Consider the following 26,030-nt stretch of genomic DNA (forward strand, 5'->3'; position numbering starts at 1 on the left):
CATGAGCACTATTTTTAGTGAGCAACGAAACGACAAGTCTACGTTCAGTTGAATGTATATCATTTTCACCTGTTGCAGATTCAATAATTGGCCAAAGATGTTCAGGTTTCAATAAAAATTCTGGACCATGCCACCACAATTTATCATTTAAAATTTGTTTCGGCTGAGCTCCTCGAGATATTTGATCAGCTGGGTTCATTTCTGATGGAACATGCCTCCATGTATGTCCGTCAGAAAGTTTTTGAATTTCTGAAATTCTATTCGATACGAACGTTTTCCAAGCAAATGACGGTGAATTAATCCAGTGCAATACCACTGACGAATCTGTCCAAAATACCACAGATCCAGAAAATTCTGTAGAAGTTAGAATTTGATTAATCAGTTGACTGCCTAGCAAAGCAGCACACAATTCCAAGCGAGGGATTGATTGTGTTCTTAGAGGAGCAACTCTCGATTTAGTGATTAGTAGGTTGCTTATTCTTCCACCACTCGTGTTAGTAGAAACTATATATACGCAGCATCCATAGCCTCGTTCGGATGCGTCACAAAAACAATGGATCGCATATGACGTACTAGTGATTACACGTCGAGGCACTCTCAACTGGTGCAGTAGCGGCAGTTGTTCGCGATAATCTTGCCACCAGTCTTTCAACTCATCCGGGAGTGGTTCATCCCACGTATGCTGACCTATCCATAAACGCTGTACGAAGATTTTAGCTGCTGCAACTACCGATCCGACTAGGCCCATGGGGTCGAATAATTGGGCCATTTCCGATACAACAACGCGTTTAGAGATCGTATCTGTGCTGGATAAATCTGGAATTTTGAAAGCAAATTGATCGATGTGAGGATTCCAGAGCAACCCTAGAGTTTTCACTGACGACGACCTATCTATTTCAATCTCACTCGGCATCTCAATTAGGTCAGGGGGTATTTCCCGTAAAACCTTCGCGTCATTAGCACACCATTTCCGAAGACTGAAACCGCCGGCGGCTAATAGCAGCCTTAACTGCGCTGCAGCATTGACAACGTCGTTCAAATTGTCACCACCAGCCAATGTATCGTCAACATAAGTGTTTTTCCTAATTATTTTTGCACCTAACGGAAACCGCGACTCTTCATCATCTGCCAATTGCATCAAAACTCGCGTAGCTTGGAAAGGAGCACACGTTGTGCCATATGTAACTGTTGTCAATTGAAATATTGAAAGCGGATCAGTCGAATTTATTCTCCAAAAAATTTGAAGCCAACGTCGATCCTCCGGATGAACCCAAATTTGTCTGAACATTTTTTCAATGTCAGCGATGAACACATACCTTGGGATTCGAAAATTTAAAACAATCGATACTAAAGTTGGTTGAACCGTTGGTCCGGCATATAAAACGTCATTTAACGATAATTGATTACCTTCATTACACGAACCATCAAAAACTACACGTATTTTTGTAGTGGTACTATCAGGGCGGATTACAGGATGGTGAGGTAGAAAAGTAAATGGTTTACCTGTATGCGTAGTGCGCTGCATGTGCCCCAATCTTGCGTACTCATCCATGAATTGATGATAGCTGTCACGGAGGTTCGAGTCCGTCCTGAAACGCCGTTCAGTTGATAGGAACCGGCGCTGAGCCAGCTGATACGCGTCTCCAAGATAGGGTAACCGGTCTTCGCGTAGCGGTAGTCGAATCACGTATCTTCCATCAGGTTCCCGCGACACAGTTCTTCTAAAATGATCTTCACACCGTTGCTCGTCTAAAGTTAACGCTCTACCGACGTCGAAATTTTCAATTTCCCAAAACCTTTGGAGCATTGTTTCTAGACTATTGGCGGTACTAATAATGCAAATCGGCGATTGATTTGCAGCAGATGAATACATTCCCGACACCACGAATCCGAATACGGTACTCTGTAATAGAGGATAACCTTGGGCAAACGAAATTCGGCTAGATTCTAGCAACGAAAAGAATAATTCCGCGCCGACGAGAACATCAACTCCCGCACTAATGTTAAAACGAGGATCAGCGAGCACTACATTCGACGGTATATTCCATTTCGAAATGTTGATGTTTTTACTGGGCAAAATCGCCGGTATTTTCGGGATAACCAGACATGACACTGCAGCTTCAAATTTGCTTACTCGAGACTTTATATTAAGCATAACTGTTTCCGTGATATGTACTTTTCCCGTGCCGACACCGATCACATCCACGTTTGTTTTACTACGCTTGAGTCCAAGTTTCATAACTAGGGACTCCGAAACGAAATTACACTGCGAACAACTGTCCAACACGATACGCACGAAGTGATTACGATCGAACAAATCTTTCACCTTGATCAAGGCTGTTGCTAGAAACACTTCACACCCGATATTACGCGACGGATACATCTGTGTTAAGGTTGACTCTGGCTTATTTTCTTCAGAGTGTGCAGATAATGAACTCACTGTGGTAGATGTAGTCGACGAGAGAGTCGCGAGGGTATGAACCACTGGCATATGCGTAGATTTCGAACCCGACGGTGATGTATTATACGATTGCGTATTGTACTGATTAGGATATAATTGTTCTTCACTTTCTACCGATTGTTCATTAGCGATAAATGAGTGCGATACTCTCGAGTTAGTTTGAGAACGATCCAAACTATCTGCTGTCGGCAGATGTAATAGTGTGTGATGCCGATTTCCACACACTCCACAATTAGCCGAGTTACAATTTTTAGCCATGTGATAACCACCTAGACAATTTATACACAATTTATATCGTTTGGCAAGATTAAAACGCTGCTTTGGCGGTAAACTCTTATATTGTACACAGTTATACAAAAAATGACTCTGCTTACACTGAGGGCATCTAATCGAAGGTTCGGTGGCGACCAATGTCGAACCCGTTTTGGTTGGTCGCTTCTCATCATTGCTAAATACACTTGCATTTTGGGATAGTTTCACCGATAGTAACATACGAGCTTGTTTTCTGACGAAGTTCACTAATTGTTCATACGTTGGTCGCTCATTATCTTTGCACTGTTTTTCCCATTCCCTTAATGTCACTGAGTCTAAACGACGACTTAGACTCTCCACGAGGACCGAATTCCAGTGACGATCTGGACCCTCCAATTGGTTCAGCACACTAACATGGCGATCAAATTGATCGAGCAATTCGGATAGCCCTGAAGCAGATTCGCGTTTCAATGTAGGAATAGAGAACAATGCAGAAATATGACGCTTAATCAATAGGTTAGGATTATCATACCTTTCTTCGATAGCTTTCAACGCAATTTGATAATTTTCGGTGGATACGAGAATTGACGAAATTATTTGATGTGCTTCACCCTTCAATGCAGCCTTCAAATAATGCATTTTTTGAACGGAAGTTAGCTGCCCATTGGCGTGAACAAGCGACTTGAAAAGATCTCGGAACTCAATCCACTTTTCCGGATTCCCATCGAATTCTGGGACTCTAATCTCCGGAAGACGAATTGCTTGTGTGATTTGTGGCTGTACCTGACCTGTCGGTACTCGAGAAGTTGAAACGAGATTATCACGAGGCAATTTTGTGATTAGAGAGGATTTGAGATCAACATAAATGTTCTGGAATGACACACGTTGTTCTGAAAGGTCCTCAGAATCTTCAGATTCCTCATATATTTCGATTTCATCCTGTATTTCACAAAATCTTTTCCATAGATCATCGAGTAGATCTATTCTAACCTGTATTTGATGAACCATGCCTTCATGGTATTCATCATTAAAAGTTTTTATAAGCTGCGCGGAGCCGAGAATGTTCGACCTACGTCTGTGTAAAATTTTTAACCGATTCACTACACTAGTGCGAGTTTTTCTCATTGCAGGTGTTGGCATGATCTCGGACAATCAACGAGATAAATGTGACGTACCTGGTAACTGAGTCGGTTTTTCGATGAACGAGATGAATAAGAGAAGTTGAGGCAACTTCACGCTTTCGGAGGTGACGACGGCTGGTCACGTGTTCTTGATGTAGAATTCGTCGATCAATTGCTTCGAGTCAGCCAAAGGGGGCTCAGACACATTCGAATTGTACTGCTGCGACACACTTTTGACCCGATAGTTATCCGGCGAGACGATTCCCGGGTTTCGGCACCACTGTTGTAGACTTAGATAAACTTATTTTCTCTATCCTCCGAGAGCGAGCGAGGCGAACTTGTCGAAATCACTGACTTCTTCCAATAAATGATGTACACAGATGTAGAGTTGTATGATAAGAGAGAGTTTTATTTATCCACTTCGGGCTTTTATATAATGCGATACCAATAGACAGAGGAAACAGTAGAATTCAAAATAATTCATAATATTCAAGCTTGTGTAATTTCAGTACATTGGATTGAAGGTGTTCCATACTTATAGCATGCACGGAAAAGTATTTCTGAATACATTATCGTATAAAAAATGCAATATCAAACACATGGTGTACTACCTCCTTTAACACTTTGTACGCCCCGTCACCCAGATCTGGGTGACACTTTTCTCGTTCAAATTGAATAGGATTTTTGAACGGAATTTGATAGAATGGGCACTTAAATGTAAATATGGGTTATGTAGAATAATCAAAAAATCAAAAACATAATAATATAGTTTTTATACTATACTTTTAAACGGTTTTATTTAGCATTACCTACTATAAATATGTTTGTATGTTTATCTGCAGGGTTGTCCCACATAAACAGAAATTTAACCTCCTTCCTGTTGACCGATTGATCTGAAATTTGAAGCAAGCGTTTATCTCTGCTGTCGTTATAAAACTGCGTATTCTATAATCTTGAAAATCCAAGATGGCGGCCGCAACTAAATGGCGGACTACATATTTTATCAAAACCCCATCAATATGGGTATCAAATGAAAGGGCTTGACTAGTAGAACACAGTTATTTATGAAAAATGTAAATCCAAAATGACCATCAAAAAATGGGACATTTTTTTCATTTAATCAATATGACTATCAAACGAAATGGCTTGAATAGTAGAACATACTTATTCGTGAAGAATCACTTTTAAAAATGTACTGTTGAAAAATCAATATCTTTATGTCGTCTATAGTAAGTTCTTCTAACATTTCGTCCAGTACTTCACTTGCGTATAGTTCCTCAATATCCAAATCGGAACTCGATGAGATAATACTCGAAACTTTTCTTCTAACGCATCGCACTATTTTGTTGTTACTAATATCCTCGCTTTCAAATTTACTATTACGCCGTACGGTGAACATTTTAAGATGGAAAAAACACGTGTGTCTAAAAAACATAATAAACATATTGTTTTTTTGGAATAAACTCCGCGTTGCGCAATTATTATTCTCATTCTCAGAAAAAAACTTGCAACTTGCTTCTTCTTCTAGATTTTTAACTACCAAGCGCAAAGAACGATGAAAACGAATTACGTGAAAAATCGGAGTTGCCAAATGTGATATAGTTTATGACGATTATTTTCCCACAAATGTGACACATGTTCTCAGTATGATATATTCACAGAATCTACGCAATCGATTGAACAGAATAAAGGGTGTGTCACATCAAATTACATCACGGAAAAAACGCTGTAGAAATTCGCCCAGTAGACCGATCCTCTTGAAAATTTTAGACAGTAAAATAAAAACTATTAAACAACTTTTGGCATTTTCTTTTTATTCATACTTCGAGCCCAAGCCCGTATGCTCGCACCTTCCTCTTTACCCCGTCCTTAAGGTTCTGTACAACGTCAGGTTGTAGTTTTTTTTGAACAGAAATCCATTTTCTCTTGAAGTCCGCCTCCGATTTGACAACTTTTGGGTTCTTCCGGAGGGCCTGCTTCATAATCGCCCAATATTTCTCTATTGGGTGAAGCTCCGGCGCGTTGGGCGGGTTCATTTCCTTTGGCACGAAGGTGACCCCGTTGGCTTCGTACCACTCCAACACGTCCTTTGAATAGTGGCACGAAGCGAGATCCGACCAGAAGAAGGTCGGGCTCTCGTGCTGCTTCAATAGTGATAGTAAGCGCTTCTGCAGGCACTCCTTAAGGTAAACCTGCCCGTTTACTGTGCCGGTCATCACGAAGGGGGCGCTCCGCTTTCCGCAAGAGCAGAGCGCTTGCCAAACCATGTACTTTTTGGCAAACTTGGATAGTTTCTGCTTGCGAATCTCCTCCGGAACGCTGAATTTGTCCTCTGCGGAGAAGAACAACAGGCCCGGCAGCAGACGAAAGTCCGCTTTGACGTAGGTTTCGTCGTCCATTACCAGGCAATGCGGCTTCGTCAGCATTTCGGTGTACAGCTTCCGGGCTCGCGTCTTCCCCACCATGTTTTGCCTTTCGTCGCGGTTAGGAGCCTTCTGAACCTTGTATGTACGCAGGCCCTCCCGCTGCTTGGTCCGCTGGACGAATGAACTTGACAAATTCAGCTTATTGGCGACATCCCGGACCGAACTTCTCGGATCACGTCTAAACTGCTTAACTACGCGCTTGTGATCTTTTTCACTGACGGAGCATCCATTTTTGCCGTTCTTCACCTTCCGGTCGATGGTTAGGTTCTCGAAGTATCGTTTTAGTACTCTGCTGACCGTGGATTGGACGATTCCCAGCATCTTACCGATGTCCCGATGTGACAACTCCGGATTCTCGAAATGAGTGCGCAGGATTAATTCACGACGTTCTTTTTCGTTCGACGACATTTTTCCAAATTTACGAAAAATTGACAGTGAAGCATGGCCAACGTGATCTATACACTCTTATCTGATTATAAGCGAAAGCTGAAGATATAATTCCTAAAAATTAAATTTCTACAGCGTTTTTTCCGTGATGCAATTTGATGTGACACACCCTTTATTCGATATTCTCCAATAAAGTTGTAGTTATTCATCGCGATCGAATATAGTACATAAAGCAAGTACGTTCGGTTAAATTTCATTTTTATTATCATTTCCAACACTGTATAATTGACTGAAAACTAAATTTTATATGTTTTCTAATCAGCAGTCGGTTGATTTCATTCGGATTCAACAGAAAAGTAGTCTTGAATCGAACCCGAATTCATTATTATCGTTGCCCGCTTATTTCTCTAGCGCACCGACAGTTGAATTTGGGTCCCGCAAGAAACTCGACCGAATCGCTATGGGCGACGAAGGTGTTAAACGAGCAATATCCTCTGCGTAGAACGGAATACACATTACAACATGACGCGGTTTGGTCGAAATCACCCCGAATGGGTTATTTGAACTGATTGAGAACTAAAGATGACCTACGAATTAGAAACTTATTGTTATTCATGTGAAATTGACGGTAACTTTTGTGAAGGAGTAAGAGTTTTTCCAGCTGGTACTATAGTTATAAAACATTGGAATTGTAGTTTTTTGAATGTTTCGCGCCTTAACACAACAATAAAGTTCAAATGGCCAGTCCTATAAATATAGTTAGTTATTGTATTCTACACTATATAATTTAGATCAACCGACTTCTTACATATCTCTGGAAAAATTGAGTGGTTCTATAGTTATGAAACGCAGTGTACACTTGAACTAATCTGAATATCTTGATCTGAGTAAAACCACAAATTAGAAAAGGGCCATTCCACCGCAGAGCTCAGCTCTGTACACGATCCACACTGCCTCCGCCCAGAAGCGGCTCCCAACTCCACGCTCACGCAGAAGGACCGACTTTTATGACAAATTTCCGCACATAAAACATTCTGTGAGCCGTCATTCACACCGCGTGCTCGGAAAAACTTACCTTGTCGTGCACGACAAGCACCAGCACCAGCGCACCAGGTCTGGTGGACTCAACGGAGCGACAAACGCCTCCCGAAAGGATGGCTTCTCGCAAGATGACAAACACCCGTCGACCTGTGTGAGAAATAAGGTGTACATTTTTAACGCGATTTATGTCACTTCTCTCTCTCGTCTAGGCGTGTGTATGTTTTGTTGGCTGGGGGTGGCTGCTTTCGGAAAAGCGAAAGACAGCGAGGTGTCGCCGAGCAGTTTATTTGCTGTTACCTTTCCTCGCGTTCACTCGAGGCAAGAGTCTGGAAGTTTTTACGAGTTTTCCTACCGATGCGATGATAGCGAACTTGTCACAAAAGGAGTTTTATGAGCCGTTATTGCCTCTGGGAGTGGTGCGCCTGTGGTCGACTCAACCCGTCATCGGTGAACGGCCACCGATAAATGCTCCCACCGCCATCTCCTGTTGACCGCAGTGAAAGCAAAACCAAAAGGCGTATAAATTGTGTCCGGGAATGAATCAAAAAACAATCCCAATTGATAAGAATGAGATGGCGTTGGGCATGGGTATGTGTTGGACCCCACGGGCACAGAAACGTGCGCTGAGAAATAAAACTAGCGGTAATTTACTGTTTCAAATGGTTAATAAATCTTGGTTCAACGACATTTTATGGTGCGTTGTATATTTCCCTCGGAGGCATCACATCGAACGTGATTTCTCATGAAAAAATACGGGGAGATAATTTGCTAATTAATCGCGCGAAAACAGATGAGCAATTACGGCAGAATCTTACTAAAGTCTGAGAATATGTTTCAGTAGTATTGAATTGCAAATTAGTTCCAGCGAACATCCCGAGAGTTCATTTAACTGATGATAGCAATCTCACCGCTCCCAACAGAAACAAAGCTATTTTCCCAATATGTATTTTTTGTTTGTTTATTCGTTATCGTGAATTTCTTCCCGAATGGTACGCCCCACTTCGGAACCATAAGAAACTCCATTTTATAACGCCCAAACCGAGCAAATTTCCGAATCCCTTCCTTTACGTGATTCCATCGCTTTTGCAAATGAGAAAAATTTGCCCCATAAATATTTCCGCCATCTTCTCGAGACACTTTTCGGCTCGCCCAAAGAAGCAAATCGATTCGAGTGGTTCTTAACCGAAAATTGATTCACTTTTCTTGTGCCTCGCAGCAGAGAAAGCGCACTTCCTAGATCACTCGAGAAGGGGTGGCACTCCTTTGTGGTGAAAGTCACAAGATGCTCGACCCAGCACCGGATATGAGAAAATCGCTAATATGCAGCGGAAAGTGTCGCTTTCGTGGGAAGTGCCACCTCAGAAAGCTTGCCAAGCTCGCTGGGAGGCAAACTTTTCCAATATAAATTTTACGAGAATCGATTAATTGCATATTGGTGCGCCATCTGAATTTTCGATTTCCACTGCCGGCAGAAAATGTGATGTTATTAGACAAGTTGTGAGTGCAGGTCGAACGATCCTGAACGAAAATCGGAACGCTTGTTGAGAAGAACAAATACAACCACAAAATGATTACGATGAGTCCTTGATGTCGTCAACAGTAACCATTATCTCTAAAAGATTATCAATAAATCGTTTCTCAAAATAATTTTCCCCTTCCGAACACCGAAAGATGTTCGCCGCCCGATTCATTAGCTGGCGAAGGCCACCCAAAGCTGCTGATAGAAGAATTTCTCGACGGAGCAAAAACTTCTGAATGATTAATGATTAAACTCGTTCCTTTGGGAACGAGAAAGTTGAAAGTGCCTCGCACATTCGTGTCGCCCGTTGTATGTTTTATGCGGAGAAGTTATTTCCACCATCCCCACCGATCGCCCTCTCTTTCCACTCTTCTGAACGGCATCGTCAAAGAAATTATCACCTGTCATATTTCTCAATCTCTTTATCAATCCGTGGCAATATGCTACACACAGGCAGAACACAGAAATTCTTATGAAACCGAACGAACCACTCCGAAGCTCCGATAGAAACTGTGTTCAGTGAGTGAGTGTGTATAACCGCAACTGCATATGAATAGCGTGTGCGGGATCCTTTCATCTCTCGACTATAGGGACAACCGAGGAGGAGGGGGTGGTATTATCGCGGGAAGAAGCGCACCAGGGGATGAAGTGTGAACCCATTCGATGCTGATTCCTCGACGATGTGATTGTTCACAGTTGATATTTACAGGGAGGTGAAATTATCGAATCAACGCTTCATTGAAATGTTCTTGTTCTTGTTCTGATTTTTGTTATCCGAGAATTATATTTCAACGACACTGAGAATGTGCAGTTTCTGGTCTGATAAGTAATACAGATGACCAACCATTTAACACCAAATACATTCGAGTAAAGAGAATATTTACACGCGAACATTGACAATACATCGGATTTACTGGGTAGAAGATTTTTTTTTCCAAAATATATATTTTATTAAGGCACATGTGACGTTAGCCTGACGGGGCCGGGAGTCCAATATTTTGACAATTTTTGTCTCACAACTATGTTAGTAATATGTAACCGATTACTCGCGGTTGGCTCGAGGTTAGTATTACAAGAGTTCTCATAATTGGTATGTTGCAGTCTTCGATGCTCTGTACGTGTGCCCGACACGGGATACTTCCTATTGGGATGCAGCTGACCATTAATCAGCAACGCCCCCCTAGTCTGTACCCCATATCTAGCGTGGTGCGTCTTTCTCGACTCGAGGAATCCAGGATAGAATGGTCACTAACCGGCGCAATCATCAGCTCGTGTAGAGTTGTCATGAGCGGTACAACCTTTGGCTCTTGTTGAATGATCAGTGGACTGCACAACCTTCGGCCCGTGCATCTGTAAAGAGTGTGTGTATGTATTGCCGCGACTAAGTAAAAGTTTATCGATCGGATAGGAGGGATATGAAACGGGGACACAACGAAGGAAACATCATTAAACGTTGACATCGGCGTTTCTGAGGAACAGGTATAGATGAAGCAGAAGATCAGGATCCCGGCTACCTAAGATATCCCGGACGGGGACATCCGATTGTCTGCCTTGTGCTCTCAGTGCTCTAGAGAGCTGAGCGCGAGCAGCATGGAACCGGATACACGACTAGACAACATGCTCGATGTCGTGGTAGCCATCGCCACAATCACAAAGATTGTTTGCTGCGAGCCCAATGCGATAGAGATGCGCGTTTAGGTTGTAGTGATTGGACATAAGCCGAGATATCACGCGAATGAAATCACGACCGACATTCAATCCCTTAAACCAAGCTTTCGTCGAAACCTTAGGGATAATCGTGTGTAACCAACGACCGAACTCATCTTCACTCCACATGCGCTGCCAACTAACGAGTGTGTCCTGACGAGGAATGTGAAAAAATTCGTTATAAGCAATTTGCCTTTCAAAAAGTGTGCCTTCTAAAGCGCCCACCTTAGCTAGCGAGTCCGCTTTCTCATTCCCCGGAATCGAGCAATGAGAGGGAACCCATGCTAAGGTAATCTTGAATAATTTTTCGACCAAAACACTCAATAGTTGTCTTATTCTTGTTAGGAAATAAGATGAGCGTTTATCAACTTCCATTGAGCGGATGGGTAGAAGATGAATATATCAGATGACAGTAACGACCAAATGATACGCATCCATCCATATTTGAGTGGTTTCAATGAATTATCTGGGGGGTCTCCGTAGCCACATTGGTTGCGCGTTCGCTTAGTAAGCGATCGATCGTGAGTTCAAAACTCAGGGCCCTCATTGACCATCTTTGTGTTGTTACAGAATAGCTACGTCCACGCAACAATCATCAGCGATGGAGATCGATCCACGGTCGAAATAAGATCGATTCATCCATACAACTGCTCTGCTCTGCCAGACACATCGGGCTACTGTTCTATAAATAACTCAACAATGATCAATCAACTGTCTCCGCTATCCGGTGGTCCAACTGGATAATGGAAGAACAGAAAGAATAACTCTTACGCCTAAATGGCTACTCCGTGAATGTACCATGTGTAATGGTATAGAAGGAATACTGGCGAATGGCAACTGTGTAATGTGCTAATTATAGATATGATAACCATGTGACATGTACACGATTAAAATTCGGCTCTGTTACAGCTAAAATGCTAATGAGCCTTAAATAAATATATGGGATAAAAAAATGAATTATCTGCAACTATATTTGGATCTCTCGATGGTTCCTCGTGAAGTCACTAACCACTATTTTTGACGTAAGATAACCTTTCCATCACGGAAATGTTAGATTTGGACGTTCGACTCATACATTTTTTATGGATCTGGACTATTTTTTTTTTTGACACTTCCTAACAATATATTGCCATATCGGAAATTATCTTTTGAAATAAATAATTTGTTAAAAGAGCACTGGAATTCTCTTCCTTCTTATTCCCCTCAAAATTTTGCAGACCCTAAAGAGTTTCTATGACACAAACTTGAAAATTGAAAAAAAAATTAGAACTGTTACAAATCTTTCAAAAGAGCAGTAAATAGATTTTTTGGACATTCTTCATAAAAAACAATAAATGGGTTATATCTATGATATAGCCGCAAGGTAGACGTAGGACTACCGTTGGCTCGGTAATCACTGTTTTGAACTTGCATCTGAATCAATTCTTAATGAATGAATGAATGCATATTTCGAAAGATTGCTGAAAGTTTTTCTTGTTAGTGTGTTAGTGTGTATAAGTATGGAATTGTTATTAACACAAAATTCAACTCTTTCGAACTTGTTGGTGGTCCCGAAACGAACCGATGGAATTTGAGTAACCTTGTGAAAGCAACTGAAGATGTTCGATACTTGATTCATTTTTGTTTTCGTGAGAATAACTCGAGATTTTTCACGATCACTCCACGAGAATAGAAACTGAGGGCGCCATTTCACGGTGAAAACGAAATAAAGTCTATATAACCTTGGATAAAATACATTACGTTTTTATCGTGATGTGGCAATTTTTCATGACTGTTCCATGCGAAAACAGAACAGAAACTGATACCTACTATTGGATTGCTTCACGGAAACACCAATTCGAATGTGTAAATGGGTGCGAATATTCCTTCGCTCGGAGGCATTCACACGCAAACAATTTTTCAAGAATGTTCCAGGCAAAAAAGGCAAAACAGAAACTGATGCGAGTAAAAGTACTCACGCCTTGCATATGTCCGCTATGGTTTCCCAAACACTAATGCAAGCGAGTAAAAGAAACCACAGCTTGCATGTATTCGCTATGACGGTTTCTCCAGGTGCCTAGATTTTGTTCAGAACCTTGCAGTCCAGCGTCACTCTCTCGTTTTCGAAACTTTGAATTTACACCCCGATACAGAAATGGAAGACGTAGTCCTACGTCAAAAAATCTTGAGAACTTTCATAATTAGGCAAAATGGTATAATCTTTGACAGTATTAGCCCATTTCTGAACTTCACATTCACTGGGATTTTTTGTAAAAAAAAAATACAAATAGTTTAAATTAATTTATTTTGACGTTAACCGGTTCACTTACGAATCAAACGTTTGCTTTCTTTCACATTAGAACGTGTGTAGCAGGACGTCACAATAACAATTAAATGCGAAAATAGATGACACACTGCAAGGCAAACTTTTTAAACGCAGTGATGAATGAATCTCGAGAGATGGGTTATAGGATATTGTAGGATCAATGGAATAGGCGAGGTAATGCAAAAACAGCACACTGGAAAAATGTTATTAACTTTAAGCCCGAACTAATATTCTAACGTAATTGTTTTTTTTTTTTTGTAAATTCTATGTGAGACTCAAAAAACGTTTGTTCTCCAACCAAGATTCTTGGTTTTTAAAAGACTAAAACATCTGTAGAAATACAAAAATATAGAGCGCATAAAACTAAACGAGAATGTAGATTTCGTTGTTGAAAAAAAAGTTAAAATTTCAGCGGAATGAGTAATTCCTTGGTTTCACTATCACTTCATTAGAGAATTACATTTGAATTATTATATAGTAGGAAAATAAACAATCCAAAAGCCAAAATCCACTCATTATCGTTTGTGTTTGACGTTTGCTTAGCGTGAGCACGTTGAATTTACCCCTTCATCAATATTTGAATCTCTCTCGTGTTTCATCAGTTCTCATCATCGTTATCAGGTTACTGTGATTACTCGGTAAGTGTTTCGCTCCTTTGAAAATAAATCTAAACATAAAATCAATTCCCTGAATGCAACTCGTATTGGGCCAATATCATATTGGGCTCAAAAAGCAGCATTTACATGAGTCGAAAAAAAAATACAAAGGAATTCAGGTAACTAACGAAATTAGAATAGAAAAATATTGAATAAATAAATTTCTTACATATTAACAAAATGAACAGGAACTGGAATCGGAAATTCGCTTTTTTTTCGATGCCAGATGACTTAAAAATGCATAAAACGTCGAGATCTGGTGGTATATCGAAAAAAATTTTTTTTTGTCAAAAATCGACTTTTTGGGACTTAGCCTGAATGTCCGTAAAATCAAAACTTTGAGTGCCTTGAGGCACCCCTAAACCATGTCCGATTGAGCTGAAATTTTGCACAGATCTTTTTTTTGGGCCAATAAACAAAATGTACATGGTCGGTTCTTTAAATTCGATAATAATTTTTTTCCCATACCTTCATTGACTCTCAGGCTAAGTCCTGACGGGATAACACCAGATCTCACATTTTCATGCATTTTTAAGTCATTTGGCATCGAAAACAAAATTGGGTTTTCCAGGATGAAAAAATCAAAACTTTGTGCGCTTTGAAGCACCACTAAACCATGTCCGATCGAGCTGAAGCTTTTTTTTTATCCCATTCATTTATTTATTATGCTCAATAGTATTTTATCTGTAACAGAGCCGGGTTTTTATCGTATACATGTACATATGTTTATGTTTCTATAAATTGTAAATCACACAGTAGTAGTAGTAGCCATTTTGGCGTTAGGTTTTTCTGTTACATTACATTATGTTAAATGACACTGTAGCAGCCATTTAGACGTAAGGGTATTCTATCTGTTCTTCCATTGTTCAGCAGACCGGACAGCGGAGACAGTTGATATTGATCATTGTTGGGTTATTTATAGAACAGCAGCCCGATGTTTCTTGCTGAGCAGAGCAGTTGTATGAATGAATCGATCTTTGTTCCACCGTGGATCGATCTCCATCGCTGATGATGGTTGCGTGGACGTAGTTATTCTATAACAACACAAAGATGGTCAATTGAGGGCCCTGAGTTTGATCTCACGATCCATCGCTTAGTAAGCGAACGCGTAACCAAGTGGCTACGAAGACCCCCTTGAGCTGAAACTTCGCACAGATCTTTTTTTTTTTGGGCCAATAAACAAAATGTACATGGTCGGTCTTTGAACTCGATGATGAATTTTTTTCCATACATCCATTGCCACCCTAATAAATACTTTGCTAATTTCCACAGGAGAATGAAAAGAGGAAGATAGCTTTGTAGGCTTGCTTGTTTGTGTTCACATCAAATCGGTGCGCACGACTGAAAGTCTCTATAATAAAGAAAAACATATTAAATCGGTGTCCAATGTTTCGGGCTGAGTAAATCGATTTTGTATTCGGTTCGAAGATATTTAGACCGTTGGATTATTTTGCATTTTTTGTTCATGTTCATCTCGTAATCGAATATAATGTGTGCGAGTTTCGCAAGCTTCTTCCAAATAGAATCCATTAAAAACACCCTGTAACTCACAAAAACAGCACAATCATTTTAGTGCAAAACCATCGCCAGTCAAAAGAATTTAAATATAACATTTTTGATCGTTACATTCGATATATTGATCACAACCAGTGTTGCATTATTTGAATCTGTACCAGAGGGGTTAAAAAACTTTCTCATCTGTACTTTTTTTTCCAAAAATCTGTACCAAATATCTGTACCGTCGAAAATATTCGTTGTAGAGAAAAAAACTAATTTATTAGCATGAAAAATAAAACTCATTCATTTACTACTAATACTAAATTTAAATTTTTAAGTCATTTGTGTGTTTGATGATCCTCAAACATAGTTTTTTTTTTCTGAATCTAGATAGCATACTATCATTTATTAACATTTTCGTGCTGTCGCCACGATGTTAAATCAAATCTTTTGATCTCAAAATAGTATTCATCGTATCGTTGCTGAGCCGATTTCGAAGCTTTTTTTTGTTCTGATTATATTCAGAAAAAAAAGGGGTGGGTTATATCTATGATATAACCGCAAGGTTGACGGTGGACTATCTTAGCTTAGCAATCACATGTTAGTGTTGATTAAATTCTTGATTGAATTAAACAATTTCCGAATTCAATTGAATTCAATATATTTGCTTTGTGAGTAAAAAGATTCAATATGTAAGGTCAATTCATGCATTGTGATAGATTATGTTCTTCGTTACAAGTAAATTAAATGACAGTCCTTTTACGTTTGGTATGATGCCCAGGACAAAATATGTGAACGAAAGAATAATCAAACGATAATTTTATTTTACATTTCCCTCTGAAGTTTGCATTTCTCAAGTCTACGTACATCTCGAACCGCGGATTTGCTTGAAACCTGAATGCCAATGCCAATTTCCCGACGCTCCATGTATTTGAAGTTTGTATTAGGGAAACACATTCCAGTCGGAACAAAAATACCCCCAATTTGCATGAATTTGCAATGCCAATTTCCCGACGCTCCATGGATAAGAAGTCTGTGTTAGGGAAACACAGCTCGGTGGGAACAAAAATATTCCTAACTTGCATGTATATTTGCAGAGCGGATTTCCACAGGTACATCGATTTTGAAGTCGTTGATGTGCAGGATTGCTGAACAAAAAATAGGGGAAATTAGGATTGCTTCAAAATTAATATTCAAAGTGGTAAACAAATGGATTACATAATATAATAGCGTAGTTCTACGTCGAAAATATGCGGTCGTGTCGTAGATACAACCCCTTACATTTTTTTTCATATTTTATCTACAATTCTTACTCAACTCAACAAATTCCACATCAGAAGAAGTTATTTTCTATAAAGCTGGGAGTAATGAAAAAATTCAAAAAACTGAATTTCGTTCTAGCTTTGCTACAATAAGACGTTTTCTAAGAGAATTAGGTTTAGATAAAAGAAATTTCTATTATTATATTACTGGTATATTACTGTATTAATAGAATAAACATCACATTTATTCCGTTAGAAAGGTGACATTTCGCTTAAAAATACAATGAGATAAATTTCACAATTTATCTTTCAAAAGGTAGCTAACCAGGCAGCTGAAATTGTGATTAGTGTTTTTGGTCACTATTCGGTACCAGCCAATCATATGCGATTTTTTTTTTGACTCCGTTCCGGTCATTTTGATTTCAAAGATGCACAGCTCTCTATCCGACCAATTGTCGAAATTGTTCGTAAAATAATGCCATGATTTGACGATTTCGAGTGTTACCGTCATATTTGCACTGTTTCGATTATCGCGGTTAACCGACACCAACGGCCTAAACTGTTAGTCAGGATGTATTTTTTGTGTGTTTGGTAGGATAAGCAGGGACAAAAAGCCGCCTCACTACGGCTGAATTCTTGATTCGAATTTTACACCGCAATTGCCCAGACGCAGCCATCTTTGAACAGTACAAACCAGGAACTGTGTTCCATCATGACAAGGCCAGGCCACAAACGACTCATCAGAAGCTCCTGGACTGGACTTTTTTTTTTTTATTAAATCGTTTATTTTTACAGGCTCAGTTACATAAATTTAAAGGAGCCAAACTCCTATCTGTATTGTTACAAGTATATATAATCATTTTTCATTAATTCTAGTGTTAATGAAGTAGAGAACCGATTACTCGCGGTTTGCTCGAGTTTAGAAGGGTGACATTTTTTTCAGGAAAAGGAAGGGATATAAGGATATGTTGACAATGTTCACACTCATATTCGCACTCACATTCATCATACTCAATTCTTAAGCCTATCTTATATCTAATATGTATTTACATTTCACCTTATTCTATTGTTAGTAAGAAGGGATTTAATTTCTCGCGAAGGAAAAGGAAAAGGAAAATATAAGGATATAAGGACAATCACACACGAAGATCGATAACTTTTAAGAAGACGTATATTTGGGACATGTAATCAAGGTCTAACCGAGCCAACACATCTCTCACCGGCACATTGGGCTGTCTTCCTCTGGCCCGAAGAGAGTTTTCTAAATTCGATCTGGCAACAAGATACACCTCGCACGACCAAACAACGTGTTCGATGTCGTGGTAACCTTGGCCACAAGCACAGATATTGCCATCGGCAAGATTAAAACGAAAGAGTAGCGCGTCTAACGAACAGTGATTGGACATGAGTCGAGAGAAGGCGCGAATAAAGTCCCGACTCAAGTCCAGACTTTTGAACCATGGTTTGAGGCTAACCTTAGGGATAATCGAGTGAAGCCACCGACCCAATTCATCTTCGTTCCACTTACGTTGCCAGTTAACGATGGTATTTTTACGGACTAAAGAATAAAATTCATTGAAGGCGATTTGACGCTGATAAATATCGCCTTCAAATGCACCTACCTTTGCTAATGAGTCAGCCCTCTCATTACCCGGAATTGAGCAATGTGAGGGGACAAAGGTAATGACATAACAGCGTCTGGTTAAAGCACTCAAAATGTCTCGTATTCTCTCAAGGAAGTACGGCGAGTGCTTTTCCGGCCTCACTGAACGGATAGCTTCGACAGGGCTAAGACTATCCGTTACAATGTAATAGTGTTCAACAGGTCGTGAGGCGACGCTGTCCAGCGCCCAGTGTATTGCTGCCAATTCAGCAATATACACTGAGCAAGGATTCTGAAGACTGTGGGAGGTGCTAAAAAATTCGTTGAACACTCCAAATCCTGTGGACTCATTCATAGAGGACCCATCAGTAAAGTACATATTATCACAATTGATACGCCCATATTTTGCATTGAAGATCGTAGGAACGATCCCCGATCGATGATAATCTGGAATTCCATGGATTTTCTCCTTCATGAACAGATCAAAATGTACAGAGGATTTGATGTAGTCAGGAAAACAAACACGGTTGGGAATATACGAAGAAGGATCAACCTGCATGGAGATGAATTCATGATATGAAGTCATGAATCCAGAATGAAAATTTAGCCCGATCAGCTGCTCAAAATTTCCGATCACCAATGGGTTCATGACCTTACACCGGATGAAGAACCGAAGAGATAATAAATTGAAGCGATCTTTTAGTGGGAGTAGGCCTGCCAAAACCTCGAGACTCATGGTTTGCGTTGAGGGCATACATCCCAACGCGATACGGAGACAAAGATACTGAATTCGCTCGAGTTTAATGAGGTGTGTTTTGGCAGCTGATTGAAAACAGAAACTGCCATACTCCATCACTGAGAGAATAGTTGTTCGATACAACATAATAAGATTTTCGGGATGGGCTCCCCACCAGGTGCCGGAAATTGTACGGAGAAAGTTTATTCTTTGTTGGCATTTTTTACTCAGATACCTAATATGGGCCCCCCAAGTACATTTGGAGTCGAACCAGACCCCAAGATACTTGAATGACATAGCATGAGTGATCGGTTTACCCAAAAGTTGAAGCTTTGGTTTTGCTGGTCTATGCTTCCTAGAAAAAACCACCATCTCTGTTTTCTCCGTGGAGAATTCGATCCCTAGCCCAATGGCCCAGGTTGAAAAATTGTTCAAAGTATCTTGTAAGGATTCTTGCAGGTCGGATTCGTTTGATCCTACGACAGACACCACTCCGTCATCTGCAAGTTGTCTTAGGCTGCAATTTTGTGTAAGACAATTGTCGATGTCGCTTACATAGAAGTTGTACAAAAGGGGGATTAAACATGAGCCCTGAGGGAGGCCCATGTAAGAGACCCGACTTACTGCCGAATCTCCGTGAGAAAAATGAACTGGACTTAGCGCCAATTAATGTTCACACCTATTCGTTTCTTTGGAAAATTGGATGCAACAGAAGCATGTGAAGGCCGACTTCTACTGTTTTTACCAATAAGAACGAGGTTTTCTACGAGAGAAACATAATGGAAATACCTTGGAAATTGTAACATGTCATAAAAAAAGGACATTTTTAACAAAAATTGGTATCTGGAACATATTTAGAGGTTTGCATAGAAATAACGAATGATTGCTCAAAACTCATGTTTGTTTCATATCTTTTTACAAATTGTAAAAACATGTTGGGGCGACTTGGAATAAACTGTTTCTGCAAAACTTCAGACAACAAAGAAGAGAAATAAATAAATAGTTTAAAGATACATAATTCAACTATTTTTATTAAACGGTTTTATTTAGCTTGCCCTGTAATTTGTGTGTTTGTATGTTTGTATGTTTGAAGGTTTGTATGTTTGTAACATGTTTATATGTAGCACTTTACCACATTAATAGAAATTTGAACCCCTTCTTGTTGATCGATTGATCTGAAATTCGGAACACACCTTTATCACTGCAGTCATTATAAAACTGCGTATTTCATGATTTTTAAAATCCAACATGGCGGCCGCTACAAAATGGCGGACTACATATTTTCTCAAGCCCCCATCAATAGGGGTATCAAATGAAAGTGATTGATTAGTAGAACACAGTTGAATGAAAATGCAAATCCAAAATGGCGGATTACATATTTTCTCAAAACCCCATCAATATGGGTATCAAGTGGAAGAGATTCATTAGTAGAACACCGTTATTTATGAAAAATGCAAATCCAAAATGGCCGCCACCACAAAATGGCGGATAACATATTTGCTCAATACCCCATCAATATGGGTATCAAATGAAAGGGCTTGACCAGTAGAACACAGTTATTTATAAAAAATGCAAATTCCAAGAGGGCTGCCATCACAAAATGGCGGATTACATATTTTCTCAAAACAAACAAAGACAACCAAGATGGCCGCTGTAACAAAATAGCCGATTACTTTTTTAATCGGTTTCATTCAACTTGACCTGTTTCTATGTATGTTTGACTGTCTGTAGGGTTGTCCTACATTAATGAAAAATTGACCCCGTTCATTTTGAATTATTGATCTGAAATTTGGAACAAACCTTTTCTCTGCTGTCATAGTAATACTGTGTATTCAATTATCTTGAAAAATCCAATTTGGCCGCCGGTAAAAAATGGCTGAATGGCTTGACTTGGAGAACACACTCCATTATGAACAACATAAATTCCAAAAGGTGTATGTATTTTTTTTGTAATCCCTTCAATATCGGTATCGCATGAAATGATTTGGCTAATAGAATACAGTACATCATCAAAATATTTCGAAAAAAAATAAGGTTAGAAATGAAAATAAAAAAGTTTGAATGGATTTATTGTAGAGAAGTATACCAATCATGCAGATAATGTACTAAAAACTAGAAAATAAAAATAGTACAAAAAACTTTTTAAGATAAACGGTTTAATGTACTAAAAGCTAGAAAATAATTAGGCAAGTAATAGTTAGTAGTTATCACATCCCTTCCTTCATTGATCTAAGGCAATGATGAGACTAAAGTAAAATCGTGGGACACATCGGATTTCCATTATCCACAGTGAGTTGTTTCATCATATGCCCACGATTTTACTTTAGTCTCATCATTGCCCTAGATTAATGAAGGAAGGGATGAGATAACTACTAACTGCTATTTGCCTAATTATTTGCTAGCTTTTAGTACATTAAACCGTTTAACTTAAAAGGTTTCTTTCACTATTTGTTTTTACTATTGTAAAGTGTTAGGAAATTACTCGGTCGAGTGGTTGGCGTCACACATTATCAAGCCGGGAGTTCGGGTTCGATTCCCGATTAAACCGGGCTATTCTTCACCGAAGAATTTTTGCATTCTGGTCAAGCGTATTCTGGGGCTAGCCACTCAGAATACATTCAAGGTGTGTTATTTGGCATAGAATGCTCAACAAAGTACCACTAATGAAAATGACGCAAATGTTACTCACATTGAGATGACGTAAGTAACTGGGAATGTTAGTGCCATCCAAGAAGAAGAAGATTATTCAAAGGGCATCAGATGATTCAATGAGTCTAAAGTCATTTTATCTCGACTGGTTCGTTCAATGCATAATCTTGGTGATACTTTACCATATTCAAGTTCAGTTTTTTTCGCCAATATTGTACTAAAAGTCTTGAACGACGAGTCTAGCTGCTATGACTGGACTAGAAACACATCAAGAAGACTACAACTTTGTCGCCTAAAGGCTCTAACTGGATTTTCGAATAAAATCAAAAAACCATAAAAATTAAGTGAATAGTAAAACTGACAAGACAATCAATAATGCCTTACATTTGGAGATTTTGATACGTTTACAAAAGCGCTTTCAGCGTGTATGACTTGATCTGTGGGTGGCAAATGACGGGATCCTGCATCATAACATCGCACCAAGTCACACAGTCGGGCAAACTGATTGCCAGTTTTGCGCGGAAAAGATAACATTATCCTCGGTATTCCCCGAATTCGGATCCGATTATTTTTTTCCGAAGGCACACTTTTCTGAAAACTTTGTGGACGGTGAACCTATGTTCTTTGTCTTGTCCTCTGGAAAATGAATAAAATGTTCGTTGTTTGTTGTATAATCGTTTGCACACTTCACCATATCGGCAGAACACGTTCAGTTCGTTTGGTACTTGTTACTTTTTCAATTCATCAATTCCAAATGAAATCGTCCTAAAAATGCAGATTTTAAAAACTTGTATTTTTGATTCCAATGAAAGTGTGTATTCCGTTTGGGTTGGAGGAAATATGAGTTTTACACAGCAATTGGGAATTTTTTTACTCAAGCGTAACTTTTGAGAAGGGCGTATCGATTTAAGTAAGAGAAATCTTTGATAATTGTTATCTCAAAAACTATGAGTCGTACCGAAATAGTGTCTTAGAAAGAGTTATAGAGTATTGATGGTTGAATATGAAAAAAATGTACACTGAGAAAAAAAATTAGTACTCTTTTTTATTTACAAAATAAAAATTCAATTTTCAATATCCAAAATACTTTTTTTTAATTTTTTCATATAAAATAGAAGTCATGTAGAAAATTCAAAAAATGGGCCCAAGATGTTAAAACTATTTTTGACGAACTTTGTGGAACATCGAATTTTGAGGAATTTTCGAAACTTCGAGTTTTTGTATGTTAGCAGTCATTTTTAATTACAAATTATGAATCCTGATGTTATTTAAAACAAAAAAGGTTATTATCAATCTCCTTCTAAATGCAGCCATTCTCGAGATATTTTGAAACATATTTCTAATTTATTGTTTTTTTTATAGTAAATAATTCCTTTTAATATGTTTGTCGTGTTTTACCGTCATGTTCATGAAATTTTATGAATTTGCTTATAATTTCCAACAACTTTTCGGAATACATCATTATGGTTCATTTTTTGACTCAAGTGTAACTTTTGAAGAGGTAGTATCGATTTTAGTAAGAGAAATCTTTGATAATTTATATCTCAAAAAATATGAGTCGTACCGAAATAGTGTGTTAAAAATAGTTAGAGTATTGTTGGCTTAATTTGAAAAAAACATACACTTAGAAGAAAAATTAGTATTCTATTTTTTATTTACAAAATAAAATTTTAATTTGCGATATCAAAAAATATGTATTTTTTATATTTTTTCCAATTTTTTCATATAAAATAGAAGTCATGTAGAAAATTTAAAAAATGGGCCCAAGATGGTAAAACTATTTTTGACGAACTTTGTGGAACATCTAATTTTTAGGAATTTTCGAAACATCGAATTTTTGCATGTTAGCAATCATTTTTAGCCACAAATTATGAATCCTGATGTGATTCAAAACAAAAAAGGCTATTATCAATCTCCTTCTAAATGTAGCCATTCTCGAGATATTTAAAAAAATATTTGTAATTTATTGTCTTTTTAATAGTAAATAGGCCCTTTAAATATGTTCGCGTGTTATACCATCATGTTCATGAGATTTTATGAATTCGCTTATAATTTCCAACAACTATTCCAAATACATCGTTATGGTAAAGACATATGTTTAGGAGTTACGTTACGAGACATTCGAAGACATGTGGGTTAATACAAAACGTAGCGAAACTAAAAAATCTTCTTTATCTTAATACAAACTTCAATCAATCAAAAAAATTGTTGGAAATTATAAGAAAATTCATAAAATTTCATGAACATGACGGTATAACACGACAAACAAATTAAAAAAGATTATTTACTACAAAAAAGATTATAAATTAGATTTTTTTTTAAATATCTCGAGAATGGTTGCATTTAGAAGGAGATCGAAAATAACCTTTTTTATTTTAAATCACATCAGAATTCATAATTTGTGGCTAAGAATGATTGCCAACATACAAAAATTCGAAGTTTCGAAAATTCCAAAAAATTCGATGTTCCACAAATTTCGTCAAAAATAGTTTTACCATCTTGGGTCCATTTTTTAAATTTTCTAAATGACTTCTATGTTATACGAAAAAAATTGAAAAAAATATAAAATAATACATATTTTTTGATATCGCAAATTAAAATTTTATTTTGTAAATAAAAAAAGAATACTAATTTTTCTTCTCAGTGTATATTTTTTTCAAATTAAACCAACAATACTCTATAACTCTTTCTAACACACTATTTCGGTACGACTCATATTTTTTGAGACATAAATTATCAAAAATTTCTCTTACTCAAATCGATACGACCTATTCAAAAGTTACGCTTGAGTCAAAAAATGAACCATAATGATGTAATTGGAAAAGTTGTTGGAAATTATAACCAAATTCATAAAATTTCATGAACATGACGGTATAACATGACAAACATATTAAAAGGGATTATTTACTATAAAAAAGATAATAAATTAGAAATATTTTTTTAAATATTTCGAGAATGGCTAGATTTAGAAGGAGATTAATAAGAACCATTTTTGTTTAAAATCACATCAGGATTCATAATTTGTGGCTAAAAACGATTGTTAACATACAAAAATTCGAAGTTTCGAAAATTCCTAAAAATTCGATGTTCCATAAAGTTCTTCAAAATTGTTTTACCATCTTGGGCCCATATTTTAAATTTTCTGCATGACTTCTATTTTGTATCAAGAAAATAAAAAAAAACTAAAAAATATGTATTTTGGATATCGCAAATTGAATTTTTATTTTGTAAATTTCATTTCATTTTCAATCATCAATACTCTATAACTCTTTCTGAGACACTATTTTGGTACGACTCATAGTTTTTGAGATATAAATTATCAAAAATTTCTCTTACTCAAATCGATACGTCCTTTTCAAAAGTTACGCTTGAGTAAAAAAAATTGGAAAACTCATATTATCATATTTCCTCTAACCCATAACCAAAAGATTTCATTTGGAATTGCTGAATTATAGAGGCTTAACAATACGAAGTTTCTTCGCCTACAGTCTTGTAAAAGACCTATCCATCAGTGAAGGGTCCTGGAATTGAACCCACGATCGTTCGCTTGGTAAACGCACGCTACACGGAGACCCTTCCTGACAGCTTCTGGAAAAATTACGACATCCTGGCGCTCAGAAAAAAAGACACGAATGGATATTTTTCAAAGCAGCTGTTAAATATTGAAAACAAATAGGGTAAATGATCTTGGTTTGTCCGATTTGGGCTGTTTTTACGCTACAACGCTACAATCACACATAATCGATACGAGTTTGGGTTTGTTAAAAAGCCCCAAGTCTCTAGTTGCTAAAAATACCATAAGGTGTTAAAATTATTCAAATTTTTATGTTTTTTAAAGATTTTCCTTAAAGAGGAATTATGATCATGGTTTGCCCAATAAATTATCATGGTTTATCCGGTTTTAGAAATCACCATTTTTGAGTGATAACATTCGAATTCACAAGTAGATGTTACATTTATCATTGCTTGAGTTTATTGTCATCATATTGATCCATTCATAATTTAGGCTTCCTTCCGAATATTGCATTTTCTTGGGTATTTAAAAAGTGTTCACCTAAACACACTCAACACAGAGAAACTTTATTTCTGCTATCCGCGAAGGACACAATAAACAAACTGCAGCCCCAAGCAGTTGGCATAGGAATCATGTGGACAAAACAACATTATTGAATTGGACAACTCATGATCAGAATTGAGTTCATCAAAATGCGTTAATTTATTTTTTTAGCTATGTAAATCTGATACAAATGGTGTGCAAGAATGATGTTTACAATATTTGTAAGTGTTATAATCCAGAAAAGGTCTGAATACGTGCGGAATAATCATCTGGTGATCGATTAAAAGTTAGCTCAAATGAGGGGCGCATTGACACAAATAGAAGGTGTATTTTATAATTCTTTAAAGCATG

General features: G+C 38.0%; 2 protein-coding genes across 7 annotated transcripts in view; one reads left to right on the forward strand and one right to left on the reverse strand.

Moving 5' to 3' along the window:
* The window catches only part of LOC129771653 (insulin-like growth factor-binding protein complex acid labile subunit), a 671,410-nt gene that overhangs the window by 591,325 nt on the left and 54,055 nt on the right, over positions 1–26,030 (forward strand). The window lies entirely within an intron of this gene.
* Positions 196–4,413, reverse strand: LOC129765918 (uncharacterized). The gene is made up of 4 exons (XM_055766362.1): positions 3,889–4,413; positions 1,504–3,501; positions 574–1,185; positions 196–257 (listed from the first exon to the last, which is right to left on the reverse strand). The coding sequence occupies exons 2-4, from the start codon at positions 3,350–3,352 to the stop codon at positions 196–198; spliced, it is 2,523 nt and encodes an 840-aa protein (XP_055622337.1). The 5' UTR covers positions 3,353–3,501; positions 3,889–4,413.

The sequence above is a fragment of the Toxorhynchites rutilus genome, chromosome 2 (assembly GCF_029784135.1).
Source record: "Toxorhynchites rutilus septentrionalis strain SRP chromosome 2, ASM2978413v1, whole genome shotgun sequence".
NCBI lineage: Eukaryota > Metazoa > Arthropoda > Insecta > Diptera > Culicidae > Toxorhynchites > Toxorhynchites rutilus.